The sequence below is a fragment of the Dermacentor albipictus genome, chromosome 5 (assembly GCF_038994185.2).
Source record: "Dermacentor albipictus isolate Rhodes 1998 colony chromosome 5, USDA_Dalb.pri_finalv2, whole genome shotgun sequence".
Lineage (NCBI taxonomy): Eukaryota > Metazoa > Arthropoda > Arachnida > Ixodida > Ixodidae > Dermacentor > Dermacentor albipictus.
Genome location: NC_091825.1, coordinates 91,803,531 through 91,818,230, shown reverse-complemented (window position 1 = coordinate 91,818,230; position 14,700 = coordinate 91,803,531). Strand labels below are relative to the sequence as shown.

Here is a 14,700-nt window from a genome sequence, read left to right as displayed (position 1 = left end):
TTTATTTATTTTATTTATTTACATATACTGCCATCTTGCATAGCAAGATATTGCAGGAGTGAGTGCATACATATGTCAATCAGTTGAAGAACACATTTGAGTGGCAAAAAGAAAACAAACAATTGAAAAAAAAACAATATCAGGAAAAGCTAGTTGATTAATGAACATGATTAGGTAATAGGTTGGCAAATACATCACTTGGTAACTCGCGCAAGGACCCCGCAAGGCCATTCCAAATCACAATTGTATGCGGAAAAAAGGAAAACCTAAAACAATCAATTAATTAATTCATTAATGTCAATGAATGAGGATTAGCGTGGATTAGCGGACAAAATAAATTACAGTATGGTTCACAAGAATTTCGCCTTCGCGTCCCTTAGGCGATAGCTAAGGACACCCGGGAACTTTTATTCTTTCTTTCCCGCTAAAACTGATGAACTCATACTTTGCCACTTTCTTGCGTTACCTAGCGACAAGGCAATCACACACCAGACTTGCCAGATGCATGCGCCATACGCCAGACACGCCACCAAAGCGAGCGTTGCCCGCTGCGCATATGAGGGTTCGGCTGTCCGGTGTTGCGTTTGTCACTTAGAGCGAAAGCTCAACTATACTCCAGGCACAAACCCAGAAAACGCTTGATTCCGTAAATCTGACCTTGAAGCGCAGCCAAGGTCAACCGCCCGCAATACTGGCAGCTGTTGTACGCCGCGTGGGCACCCATATCTTTAAAGCCATCTGCGATGTGTACAAAGTGCACCAAGTGCTAGCGGCTTCGTATGCGCTGTGATTTCGACGATTAGTTGGCGTTGGAGTGGGACTTAGCATGAAGGTCAATTTGCTCGCTGCCTCTGCCGTGCCGAGCAGCGTCTGTGTGTCTTGTGGTGCACTTGTAGATGCCGTAGTTGCTGACAGCGCGGAACCGCGTCTGTGTCCTTTCTCAAAGCAAGCGAAGCGTATAGCTGCCGATCGACCAACTTGGTTTAACCGGGTTCAACCAGGGCAATTTTTTTTTTCGATGTTGCTATGGTCTCTTAGGCTCTCGCCGCATTTTTGCGTTCCTGCAGCACTTCGACACTGCATTCCGGTGCTATTGGACCCCCGAAAGATGAGAAATCGTGTTTGACAATCTGCGCTACATTTCAAAGCAATTTACGCTTAGGGCTCTACACTGAGCGTTGTGACGCAGCTGGCGTTAGCGAAGAAAATCTCGGCCATTGCATGGCCAGTGTGCTAGTTTGGCGTGTACTGAATCGTACAGGGATATGCTTGCGTCACTTTCTATGGGCCCAACATTATTGTAACTTTATATTTTTGGGGCAGGCCCGACGCTTCGGACGTCTTAGCGGAGTTAGCGAAAGACAGCTGGGCCGTTGTGGCGCAGTTAGGCGTGTACTGAATCTGATTGGGACATGTTTGTGACGCTTTCTATGGCTGCCAACATTATTGTAATTTATTATAACACATTTAGAGCGCAGCTTCTAAGGCGCGCTTACGGTTCCACGTTCTCGACGCGCGGGTGAGCGTCGCTTGCGGCCAGTCAAGCTACGCCGCTTGCGCTGGGCAAGCCCGAGATGCCAGCCCCTCTACGCTTCGACAAGCTCGCCGCTTTCAACGGCTCTCTGCAACCGTCGGCGAAGCGGCATATGCGGCTTTTAGAGCCGCTCTTTATCCCGGACTACACGTACATTTACAAGAAAATTTACGTTTACGCTGTACAGTTACACTGTCCATTTACGTACATTTACAGTGCAATTTACAATAGGCAGCGAGCCACTGGAAGTCGCAAGGGAATACATCTACTTAGGGCAGGTAGTGACGGCGAATCCGGATCATGAGACGGAAATAATCAGAAGAGTAAGAGTGGGCTGGGGTGCGTTTGGCAGGCATTCTCAGATCATGAACAGCAGGTTGCCATAATCCCTCAAGAGAAAAGTATATAATAGCTGTGTATTACCAGTACTCACCTACGGGCAGAAACCTGGAGGCTTACGAAAAGGGTTCTACTCAAATTGAGGACGACGCAACGAGCTATGGAAAGAAGAATGATAGGTGTAACGTTAAGGGATAAGAAAACGCGAGCTAATGACATCTTAGTTGAAATCAAGAAAAAGAAATGGGCATGGGCAGGACATGTGATGAGGCGGGAAGATAACCGATGGTCATTAAGGGTTACGGAATGGATTCCAAGGGAAGGGAAGCGTAGCAGAGGGCGGCAGAAAGTTAGGTGGGCGGATGAGATTAAGAAGTTTGCAGGGACAGCACGGCCACAATTAGTACATGACCGGTGTAGTTGGAGAAGTATGGGAGAGGCCTTTGCCCTGCAGTGGGCGTAACCAGGCTGATGATGTTGATGACACGTACGTACGCTTGCGACCACGCGCAAGCTCGCGTCCGCGTGCCCACGCCTGCGCAGACAGTACCGCACGGCTCGTACGCGTCGAAACGCGGCGCGATCCGTGAACAGCACCTCTCTCTCTCTTATCGCGCGCTTGGGCTGGCCTCGCGCCAGGCTACGCAGCTACGGCGCGGTACATTCAACCCTCAGTCAAGCATGTTTATATCATGCCAGAAAGTTATAATCTTTATGTAGCGTATCAGCCGGACGCCAGGGTGGAACAGAACGTTTATTGATGCCGTTCCCTTTTTATAGGGTGATGAACATGTGATCTGCCGACTGCTGCTTGCGTGGCCGATAAGCGATTATCATGAAAATGTAGTGTGACACGCGATATCAGTATACAACATTCCTTTCTCCTAAGATTCGTTACACAATTGCAAAATGTCTGGTTAGTCATCAATGCCATAACGTGCGATAGGCCCTCTAACGCGTGTTGATCTACGCGTCTCGACCGGGTCTTGGGTGTCTTGGGTAGCTTGACCCGGTCTTGCCCCTGCGGCTGCTTCCGTGCTGACCGGCAGCTGTTGTGGTCGTCTGGCTGTAGGAGGCAGCCTGACGTGGTATTCTGCACTTGAGACTGAATCGGCTTCGAGCCTCGTCCAGGCGCCCCTCAACTGGTTCCGGTGCCTGCGATGGCGTTCGCCGTTGTACAGCTGGATGATGTACACCGGGCGTCGCACTGCCACAACCCTGGCCGCCTTCCACCTTGGACCTGGACAAAAGCGTTTAGCATAGACCGCGCCACCGACATGGAACCTCGTAATCTCCGGTCGTTGCGGTTCCGGCGCGTGTTGCCGGTCCGGATGAAGTCTGTCCAAGGCTGTCCTCAGCCTTCGTCCGAACATTAATTCTGCCGGAGATTTCCCCGTGACCGAATGCGGCGTCGTGCGCTGTTTAAACAGGAACCGCGAAATCTTGCACTGCGTTGAACCTTCCTGTTGCTTCTTTAACTTCTCTTGCCATCTTCTCCGCCCCACCATTACTGGCGGAATTGTAAGGAGCAGTGAAAATAGCACGCACGCCATTGCACATTAAAAACGCCTGCAACTCCGAGCTAGTGAATGCTGTGCCATTATCCGAAACGATAATGTCTGGCACACCGTGTGTCGCAAACATCTACCTTAAGCTGGTGACGGCAGCTGTAGCTTTCATGGATGACATAATTTCGACCTCAGCCCAGTTGCTGTACGCGTCTACCACGTTTAAAAATACTTCTCCATTAACTGGACCAGCGAAATCAATGTGTGGGCGACTCCAAGGTTGATCTGGCTTGATCCAAAAATGCACTGGAACCTTGGGATCGCTTTGCCGGTTACTCTGACATGGCTGACAGTGTCGTACAAACTCTTCAATTTCGTGGTCCATTTTCGGCCACCACATGAGCCCTCTAGCTGACGCTTTCATAGCACTCATCCCAGGGCGATTTGCATGTAGGAGTTGAAGCACACTTTCTCTTGCTGCGTTAGGAATTACAACTCGATTCCCCCACAGTATGCAATCACGATGCAACGACAACTCCGTCTTCCTCACCTCGTAAGGCGCGAACTTGCTGTCCAAATGTGTTGACGGCCAGCCACTAAGGATCCATTCCTTTACCATGGATAATACTTTGTCCTTGATCAGCGCAGCGATGTCTGCCGCCTGCAGCGGCGCTCACTCGACCGCTTCCAACAGGAGCACGTCCCTAGGTGGCTGCGGCTCGTCTTCGTCTCCCGGAGCTGGCAGACGACTGAGCGCGTCGGCGTTGGGGTTTTCTTGGCCTCGCCTGTACTGAAGGCTGTAGTTATACGCAGACAAACAAAATCCAACGGAGCATTCTGGGCGACACAACTTCAGGCACCCTCTTGTCCGTGTTAAACAGGCCCAGTAATGGCTTGTGGTCCGTTATGACCGTAAATTCTCGCCCAGCAAGGTACTGGTGGAACCGTTTCACGCCAAAGACAACAGCTAAGCCCTCTTTATCAATCCGAGCATAGTTACGTTCACTGGCTCCAAGCGCCCGGGAAGCATACGCTATGGGCTGTTCTTTCCCATCAGTCGTACAATGTGCTAGCACTGCCCCCACTCCCACAGGAGATGCGTCGCAGCATAAAATTAAAGGACGCTTGGTGTCATAGGGCACAAGTACAGAGTCAGAGCTAAGCAATTACTTTAGTCTCTCAAACGCACGTTGGTGCTCACCTGTCCACTTCTATTCGTTGTCATGGTCGAGCAGTCGATAGAGGTGTTCTGCCACTTCAGTCTTGCCCTTGAGAAAACTGCTGTAAAAATTTAGTAACCGCAAGAATGCTTGCAGCTCCTTTTTGCTTGTAGGTGCAGGCGCTTTTTGAATGGCGTCAGTCATGCTGCGGCTCAGATGTATTCCCGTGGCGTCAATCCTGTGACCCAAGAATTCAATGCTCGGCTTGAATTCGCACTTGTCTTTGTTTACTCTTAACTGTGCATTCTGCAGATGCGATAGCATGGTTTATAATCTCTCGGCGTGCTCTTCCGCGTTACGGCCAGAAATCAAGATATCATCAAGATAGGCTTTCACCCCGGGAATGCCTGCTAACAGCATATCAATGACTCGTTTAAATACCCATGGCGCCACCGAAATTCCAAACGGCAGCCGTTTGACTTTGTACAGTCCCTTTATGATGTTAACTGTGAGCACTTCAGCTGATTCGTCGTCTAGCGTTAGCTGTTGATAAGCTTGAGCTAGATCTAGCTTTGTAAAAAATTTTCTTTAACCCAGAGCTGCGAGCATTTCCGCGGTAGTGGGCAAAGGATACCCGCTGCATTTAATAGCTTTGTTTGCGGTGCTACGGTAGTCACCGCACAGGCGTAAAGTTCCGTCTTTTTTTGTTACCACTACCAGTGGCGTGGCCCAGTTGGAGTACGCGGCGGCTTCCCATACCCCTTGTTGCACCAAGCGATCTACTTCCTTACCCACGTCGTCCTTGAACGCCAGTGGAACTGGTCGACTTTTGAGAAACACTGGTTGAGCGTCGTCTTTCAGTTCGATGTGAATTGGTGGTCCGTTGAAGCCAGGAAGGTCCCTGCGAAACACCTCGGAAAATCGTGAGGGCACGTTTACTTGCTCCGCGTTTACTTGCTCGATTCCCCACAAGAAAATGCCTAACGGCCTAAACCAGTTTCGCCCAATCAGGCTGTTGCCTCGATTCTTTACTACCAACAATGGCAGCTTTGCCTTCCGGCCCTTGAATTCTACCAAGACGGTTGCTCGACCCAGCAGCGGTAACGCCTCCTTTGACCAGGTTACGAGAGTTGTTCCCGAATCTCGGAGTGATATTTCACCCCGATTTCTCTCGATTACTCTAAATGTATCTCCACTCACAATTGAGCACGATGCTCCGGAATCAACCTCCATCGGGACTTCTTGTCCTTGTATCTGTACTTTAGCCATAACGTTCTGTTCTTGCTCATTAACTTCGCAAAGTGAAAACAATGCACTCATTTCGTACACGCCCTTGCTCTTTTCAACTTTCCTCTTTTGCTCAGGCGTCTTCCGGGCCGCTCTACCTTCCTCTTTTGAACGACAAGCCCTCGCTATATGTCCAACCCTTTTGCATTTGAAGCGTGCCGCTTTTCTAAAACTGCATAAATGCGGAGCGTGCTTACCGTTGCAACGGTAGCAACTAGATCCCTCTGCCGTGGCGTCTTGCTTCGTGCGGGTTGCTTGTATCATGCCCTGGCAGTCCTTCGCCTCGTCTCGGTCGTGCATCCGTATGTCTCGCTGTTGCTTGGCTGTCACTTCTGCGGTCGCGGCCATGTCGTACGCAACGTTGAACGTAAGGTCGTGTTCTGCGAGAAGTCGCTGTTGAACTGCTTCGTTCTGGAGGCCACATACGAAACGATCTCGCATCATGATGTCCAACGGGAGCTGCACGTCGCCAAAACCGCAGTCTTCGGCTAGCTTCCGAAGCACCGTGACGTAGTCCGCAACTGATTCCTCGGCAGCCTGGTTTCTCTTCTAGAACAAAACCTTGCGTATAGCTCTGAAGGCCTTGCATGCAGGTGCTTGCGAACCGCCGTCTTAATTTCCTCGTAGGTTGCTGTTGTCGATCTTGCTGGCTTCACCAGAGTCACGATGAGCCCATACGCTTCTTCGCCACAACAACTCAGCAGGACGGCTCTTTTTTGTTCTTCTTTCGCTATCTTGTTAGCTTCGCAGAACATTTCTAGCCTCTCGACGTATTCGTCCCATGACGTGTTTGTGCCGAGATGATACTCGCCGATCCTGCCCACGGCCATCGCCGCCGCTTCCTCGTCGCTAACTGTAGCGTATGAGCCGGACGCCAGGGTGGAACAGACAACGTTTATTGATGCCGTGCCCTTCTTATAGGGTGATGAACATGTGATTTGCCGACTGCTGCTTGCGTGGCCGATAAGCGATTATCATGAAAATGTAGTGTGACACGCGATATCAGTATACAACACTTTACTTTCTGTGCTGCTCTAACAGCTCTAAAAATATAACGATTACGTTTATAGATAACGAAGCATTTTGAAACACTGTCAATAATAAAGTACGAAGTAGCGTCTGCAATGGCGTCTGTGAGTGAGCCCAATTATAGAGTTTCATGCAATGATAATTATTGTATGAAACCCTTTGAGCCCAATGAGCACCCACTGTCGCACGTCTTTCTGGATGCAAACCGCCATTCCTCGCAAGGCGCGTAGACGCGAGCTTGCGGGCGTCCGTAAGCGCACGTGTGGTCTGTGCTTTAGTCGCTTTTATAGTCCGGCGTTTTCTGTGCGCGGCCAAACGTCGTTCGTGGCCAGTCACACTACACCGGTTGCGCTGCGCCAGGGGAAACGCAATCCCTTCTATACCTCGACGCGTGCGCTGTCGGCTGCTTTCTCCGCAGCATACGCAGAACGACTCCCAACCCGCGCGCCGCTTTGAACGGCTGTCTTCGAGGTCTGGGACCGTCGGCGAAGAGGCGCGGCTGCCTTTCTTCGCGCAATGCACGGTGCGTCGGCGCCATACACTCTTAGGCAAAGTTACACCGTTTGGCTTGCCCCTTCTGCCACACAACAATAATCGTTATCTGCCTTGATGCGTTTCCTTTCTTTAACGCTGCGAGCCCGGAACTTTCCAGTAACGAACGGCACGCGCGTTATCAGAAGGGGCACTTCAAAGGGTGTAAACTGTTCTATGCTGATAACGTGCGTGCCCGTTCGTTACTGGAAAGTACCGGGCTCGCAGCGTTAAAGAAAGGAAATGCATCAAGGCAGCTAACGATTATTGTTGTGTGGCAGAAGGGGCAAGCCAAAGGGTGTAACTTTGCCTAAGAGTGTAGGTGCGACCAACGCGCGGATAGAGCGAGAGCCATCTCGACATCGGGCACGTCGGAGCACGTTGCCCGCGTCCGATTACGTTGGCAGCGCCAGCGATTGTTCTCGCCAACGTGAAGCAGCGTGTTCGCGCGCTCACGCTACGTGATACTATACATACGTGCTTTTAGGCGCCCGTTCCAGCGTAACTCGGCGCTGCCTCGGAATCAAGCGAACGAGCACAGCAAAGTATGAAATAGCCAATACGGAGTGCGCGGGGGATAACAGATGGCGATAGCGATGAGAGCGCGAGGAGGAAAGCGGAGGAGAGTATGGCGAATCGAGGAGGGGAAAGGATAGTGCCTCACGAGACATGCTACACAGCGGCGACTCACTGCGCATGCGCTACTTCACCTGCGTCGCCTACACTAGAGAATCCGCTCTGGGCGAGCCATGCACACTAGTGTTCTTTCTTTCTGAACAATCAGTGATGCTAGCGCTGGATGTGCTTAGTCTGCCGCTGCAGCTAAACAAGCTGCACGAGCAGCGGCTCAGCGCCACCGGCGAGAGTACCCTGCCATTCATATTCAACTTTTTCTCTCAATATAACGCGAATTCAAAACACCTAACAGCTGCGCTCAAATTTTGCATTAGGGCATGTCATAATCGTAGGGGACTTTTTGGGTTGCCATTCGGGCACGCTGACCGCCCAGGGCGTTGTGACGCAGTTAGCGACAGACATGTCGTTACGAAAGACATGTGGGCTACTGTGGCGCAGTTCTAGCGCAAGTTTCGCATTGAATGACTTCTATATGACCAAGACTGTGATCATATTATGGCCCCTCCCCTAGCCTGCCCCACCCCCACCGACAATATATGCCTTCTTTCATTACTCACGCTTGTCGCAAACGCGACGAGCGATTGCCAAGAGTGATGACACGGGAGCGTGTTGCTTGCGCCGGCAAAACGCGCAAAATATAACGCCGAGGAGCTCAAAAACCAAGAAATTGTAAATCGATAATTCCGTTTTCTGAACGACTAAAACAGCCTCTGCACACACACATTTGTCTTGAGTGCGTGTAAAAGGCATTCTGCTACCGTTTAGCATGATCTGGCTGGGAACCTTAGCTCGGCTATGCTACGATATACGTAGCGAAATCTAAGGCATAGCATGGTTAGCTTTGCTTAATCTTGATTGCAAGTCCAGATTAGTCTGGTTGTCTAGCTATGTTGCGCCGTTTAGCCAGTCATTCGGCGGACTGTTCGTCTGTTTCCTGGGCGATTCGTTTCCTCTTCACCTCGTTCCGATGTCAATCTCAAGCCTCCTCCTGCTTATCAGAATTGTCGCTTTCCATACTGCCGCCTCAACTGTGGCTTCGGTGCATACCAGCTCCCCTTTTCAGTCCTCCGACATGTTATCAGGCATACGACGCAGCTGGCGAAGCGCGCAGAGGCAAGCGCAACGACGAGGAACGTGATGCGACGTCACACGAAACAGCGGCGGCGGAAATGCGCTGCGCTGCGCAGCGGCGGAACACCTGTGGTTCGGTGCTACTAGTCTATAGCATGCAGAGTAGTGACCAGGGAGCGCCAGAGAGAGAAATATACGCGGCGAGGCGCGCGTTGTGACGTCATGTGCCTCCTCGGAGCACTGCCACGGCGAAATCGCAAGTTCATGGCTAGTAAAGCTTTCGCTTAAAAAAAGAACAATGACGAGGATCCCTAATGCGAAATTTGAGCGCAGCTCTACAGGCATTCTCATTTAGCGATATCTTGACGATGTCTTGGCAGACAGACCTCGGTTCATGCAATGCTTTGTTTCCATTCAGACGACGTGCACTACTGTGGCGCCATCTCGTAGCCATCGTCGCGACAGAGGACATCTTGCGCGGCACTACGCTTTTCTTCTGACGCTTTCGCCATACCCTCCCCCTCCGCTGTCCTGCTCACGCTCTCGTCGTTATCGCCGTTTTACATCCCCCCTCGCTTCGCTCCGCCTTCGCTCTTTCATGCTTCGCTGCGCTCGTTCGCTCGGTTACAAGGGACGCCAACGCTCACCGCAGGAATGGGCGCCTAAGAACTGCACGTACGTAATGTGTTTACGTTTGGTTGCAAAAGCGTAACTAAAGCTGTAATAACGGGAGGTCTCAACGGTACCACACACGTACTTTTCAAGAAGGCAGTCATGCCCTTCACGAGTGATCAGAAGGCTAAAATGACCCTGGCTCTGAGGGCGGGGCATGGTGACAAGAAAAAGGCAGCTAAGCGGTGCCGAATGTGGCATTGTGGAGGACGCCCTAGTCCGTCAACAATACTTAGAACCTACGAAGTCCTTCGGGAGACGGGTAGCTTCATAAGAAAGCGACACAGGACAGCGACGGTAGTTCAAGAAGCGGAAATGGATGTTTTGACATTCTTTCCTGCTAACTCTCATGGTAGTGTGCGTGACGCCAGTGCGGACGCCGGAAACTCAAGGTCATCAGTGTGGAGGATTAAAAAAAGAAGGTCATATGCACTGGTACTATGTACATCATCAAAAACTTGGAGACCGAGATTTTGCAAACAGACTTGACTTTGCCAAGTGAATTTTCACGAAATGTGAAGAACAACCGGACTTTCTCACTCGTGTGCTTTCGACGGATGAGGCAAATTTGTCCAGAAACGCACAAGTTGATCCTCATAACGCGCACTACTGTAGTGAGAGGAATCCCCACTGGCTGGCAAAACACGACACCAATACCAGTGGTCGTTTAATGTGTGGTGCGGTGTTTTCGATGGCAACATCATCGGACTCATCTTTTTTGACAACACACTAACGACGCAAGGCTACGTCAACGACATCCTCGAGGGCCCTGTGAATGACGTCTGTTGCAACGTTCCATTTACGCACCTTCGGAACAACTGATTTCAACACGATGGTGCTCCTGCGCATAGTAGTAGACAGTCTCGAGCGAGACAAGCTATTTCCTGGACTGCGGATTGGCTGGCACAGGCCTGTACGCTGGCCTGCAAGGTCGCCGGTCATGACACCGCTGTACTTTTTTTTGTGGGGCTGCGTGAAAGATCGCGTGTATAACAGCTAAACTACCACACCGGACGCCATAAAGGCAAAAATAAGCAGAGCTTGCCAAGAGATTCCAAAGTCATTGGTTAAAGCTGCCACATCCCAAGTGTTGCAAAGAAGCATGTACTGTGTTGGCTTCAGACGGGGACCTGCTTGAGCACGTGCTATAAGTGGCAGTGCACAATGACCGCTCAAAATTGGTTGTAAAACATGAATGTTTAACGCAGCTTCATGATGTCTCCCTATCCTTACAAAAAATAGGCTTGCGACAAAGATAGAAATACGTAAAAAGCTGTTTTGCATTGCCTCTTGAGTTCAAGAGACAGAAAGGATAAATGGCTAAACCAGTTGTACCTTTGGCTGTTTCTTTGTGGGCAGCTGAGATGCCTTACGTGCTTTTGGTTTATATTTTATTGAAATAAACGCCTGAGTAGCTCTTTTCGGTTCTTCCGAGAGCTGCCTTTATATTTTTTCGTGCTCTTTTGCACGCTGTTTTTTCTTGACATTGATTGAATTTCTATTGTAGCTTTGTATCGTGATACGCGAAGGTTAAAGCTATCCCGAGTGCCTCATGATCAAGCACAACATTCTTGTGTCCGCTGATGCAGGCGCTTATCGCACCACGCTAGTTAGGTCGAGAAACCTCTCGGGTCATCCTACATGACGAAGCCTTATACGATGCGGCGATAAACGAATGCGGCCACATCCTTTAAAGGTTGCTTGGAAACGCTGGATTAGGGGCACGCGAGCGCGCATCTATTTCATATTTCGCGTATCTTGCGGGCTTTTGTTTTTTCCCGAAAAAAAATGTATTTGCACGAAATAAATTCTTGATGCGGAGGTTATTTTAGGTGCCCTATATAACATTGTAATTGACATGTTTGCGATTCAAGCAATAATTAAAAGGTTCACTAATTAAAAGCAATAAATAATTGATACTTCGTGATGAAAAAATACTGGCTGTACGTACACACGAGTGCAGCTACCATGCAGTCGGTACAATTTTTCTAGAGCTCTTAGTTTTTTTTAAATCTTGGTCCAAGTTAACTTGGACACCCGGTGCGTAGACATAAAAGTCCGCCGCTGGATCTTGAATTACTGTGACTCGAGCACAGACGCTCGATATTCTAACCATTGAACCACTAACGCACTCTTCAAGAGGTGGAATATTTAGCAAGCGAGCGCGTTGACATTCCAGCCTTGAGAGACGTTTTGTGGCGGCCAGGGCGCCTGTTGCTTCTACCCAGTAGGCGTTGGCTTACGTGCTGATGATGTCGTACCCGCGTATACTTTGAACACCGCCTGAGGAGTGCAAGGAGAACGCTAAACCTTGCTATCGCAGTGAGTGCTTTGCCCTTCTGGTTTTTGTATCGTTGTGAATGCTTTGCCTTTCGAGCTTTCTTTTTGTCATTATCGCATGGCGTTATACTTTTATGCAAGCTTACTTTATTTAATTTTCTGCAAGTATTTGCAAACATTCACTTCCTCAGATTGCTCTAAACGGTGCATCAATGGCTCCCGTATAATTAAAGCAATGCCGTAAACTAACCTTAATGCGGTGCTTGCCGTAGAAGAGGTGTTGCGTGATTTTGAAGCTGAAACGTGAGAGTTTGTTCTTCTGGTGCTTAATTTCAGTCACGCAACTGTTGTAGCGTTGGCAGAACAATAACATTGGTTTTACTCCATTCCTTGAATCTTACAGAAAGCATAAATAGCTTGTTAAGCAAAATCTGAGGAACTTATGTGTTGCAAATATTTGCAGAAAATAATTAAAGGACACTTGCATAAAATTTGAACAATAAAGATAAGCAAGAATGTACCTCATGTTTGAAATATACAGATAAAGTTATATATATGTACAATCTTGCCGCAACATATCTCGAGGAGTGCAGATATAAAACAATTTTTGGCTTATTACCCATGCCTCCCTTTGACATTCAGGAAAACATGAACCGCTCGACGTCACGAAAATGAGCGAACGCAATTGGCTCGCTCATTTAATTAACCTAAAACTCGTTCAGGGCAACAAGGAAAAGAGGAAACAAGCAGGGCTGGCTATAAGAAGGAACAGAGCTGCGTTCCTTGTTCTGGCCGTCTCGTCTTGTTTCTTCTTTTCATTGTTGCGTTGTACTAGCTTTAGAATGCAATACCATCTCGCCAAATCCGCAACCCTTGAGCACTGAAGTAAAACCTCGTTATCACAAAGATGAAAGGAGATCCAGAATTATTCCGGTACAACCATTGCTTTGTTATCCGCAATATTGCATGCACTGCAATATGAATCTTTATAGAAATTTTAAGGAGAATTTCACTTCAATAATTCATGATTTCATTACATGCCGTTTTGTTATAACGAGGTTTGACTCTACACAAATTCTCTTTGGGTATGACGGTCGTGTATGTGGTGCTGCATTCTTATGTTACAGCCGGATAAAGTGCGAAAGCATTGGACAGCTGCTTGTGCGTACTGTCTCTCATAGCTTTTCAGGGCGCTACGACCCCCTTACAGTATTGCTCAATGTCATCTCAGATCAAGTCGGCCTATATATGCGCTTATATTCTTACAATAACGTGAACGGCTGTGGGTAACGACAGTTCTAATGTGTGTACCTTTATATTTTACAGCGTCTCCAGGCTGGAGCACAGTGGCATCGTGCGCCATTACCTCTCCACCAAGCTGTCGCCGATAGAACAGTGTTGCGGCCACCAGAGCCGCACGCAACTGAACTTCACCGACATGGTGTCGGTGTTTTACCTGTACGCCGCCTGTTGCCTCGTGGCTGTGCTCGTACTGGTCGCTGAGTTAATTGCTGCAAGCCGCATAGTGCACACACGTCTCACTTAAACTGGTGCAAAATGTCAAAATTTGGCTAAGGTATGTTGGTAAGGGCTTCAATACTCCGAGGGCGCCAGTATAGAGCTGCCGCCGTGGTCGCATTTAAATTGGAACCTAAAGGCAAACACTGAATTCATGTAGAATACTACTTCGACAATTATTTGAATATTTCGGCTGCTTTAAAAAGAAGTGACAAAAATTGAAAAGGGCATGAGGGAAGCTGGTCACGAAGTAACCCTATTTTGAGCATTAGCACACCATGGGAAGCGTGAAGCTATTCCAAGCTTTATTATTGGAATTCTACAATCAGCCCTACGCGATTGGATGGTAATAAACTTATTGAATTGTCCGGCATGTTTTTCGCGGCCCTCCGCGATTGGTCAAAATTTTTTTGGACCCCCCGCACTTTGCCTTTCTGTCACGAGACAGCACGAAAACCGCGATAGCTCCTCGTCTGATATGACGCGTACACGCTGATTTTGCATGATTAGAACGAACGAAAGAAAAATAATTAATTCTGACTCGACGCCTTTGCGCCATTAGCGCTCTGATATTGGTCAAAAGCTTTCGAGCTGCACTCACTTCATCTGTCTGTCACGCGACGTCACAAAACGACGAAAACTCACCGCGTCAAATTGGGGTGTGTGCGTTAAAGGTACGTTAATATGCCGAACAAAACTGAATGTTTTTCTGAACAGCCGGAGACTGCACCGTTATGAAAGGAATAGAAGGCTGCCGCCAATCGCCCAGGCAGTGGCTACTTGCACCTGCCAGAGAGTATGGGTTGTTTTGTGTGAATTAAAACTTTTTGCGTGGCCGTATAACGTTATCGAGCCCTTTCGGCAGGTTTACAACATAGCTCTGCCAACTCTTCTCTGCTGAGCATCCGCTTTTGCGGTATTCTTAACTTTCCGTTGCACGCCGCTACAATTTTCGATCCGCCTTCCCAAGCAAAGTAGTGGAAGGCGGACTAAGCACAGACGCCGGCATCATCCTCTTCACCCGGTTATCTATATTCACTGCGCTGGTTCAGCCTAATCAAAACCCTCTCCACTTGAGGGTGCACCTCGCCTCTTGTCAGCTAATTAGATAAGAAAAACGGCTCCATGTAGGCAA

General features: G+C 49.0%; 1 protein-coding gene across 1 annotated transcript in view; it reads left to right on the top strand.

The window, feature by feature from the left end:
* LOC139060325 (uncharacterized) overlaps positions 1 to 13,593 on the top strand; it is a 35,543-nt gene extending 21,950 nt beyond the window's left edge. The window contains exon 3 of the mRNA XM_070539428.1: positions 13,374 to 13,593. Within this exon, the coding sequence (XP_070395529.1) occupies positions 13,374 to 13,593 (220 nt within the window). The remainder of the gene's footprint in view (positions 1 to 13,373) is intronic.
* The last annotated feature ends 1,107 nt before the right edge of the window (positions 13,594 to 14,700 follow it).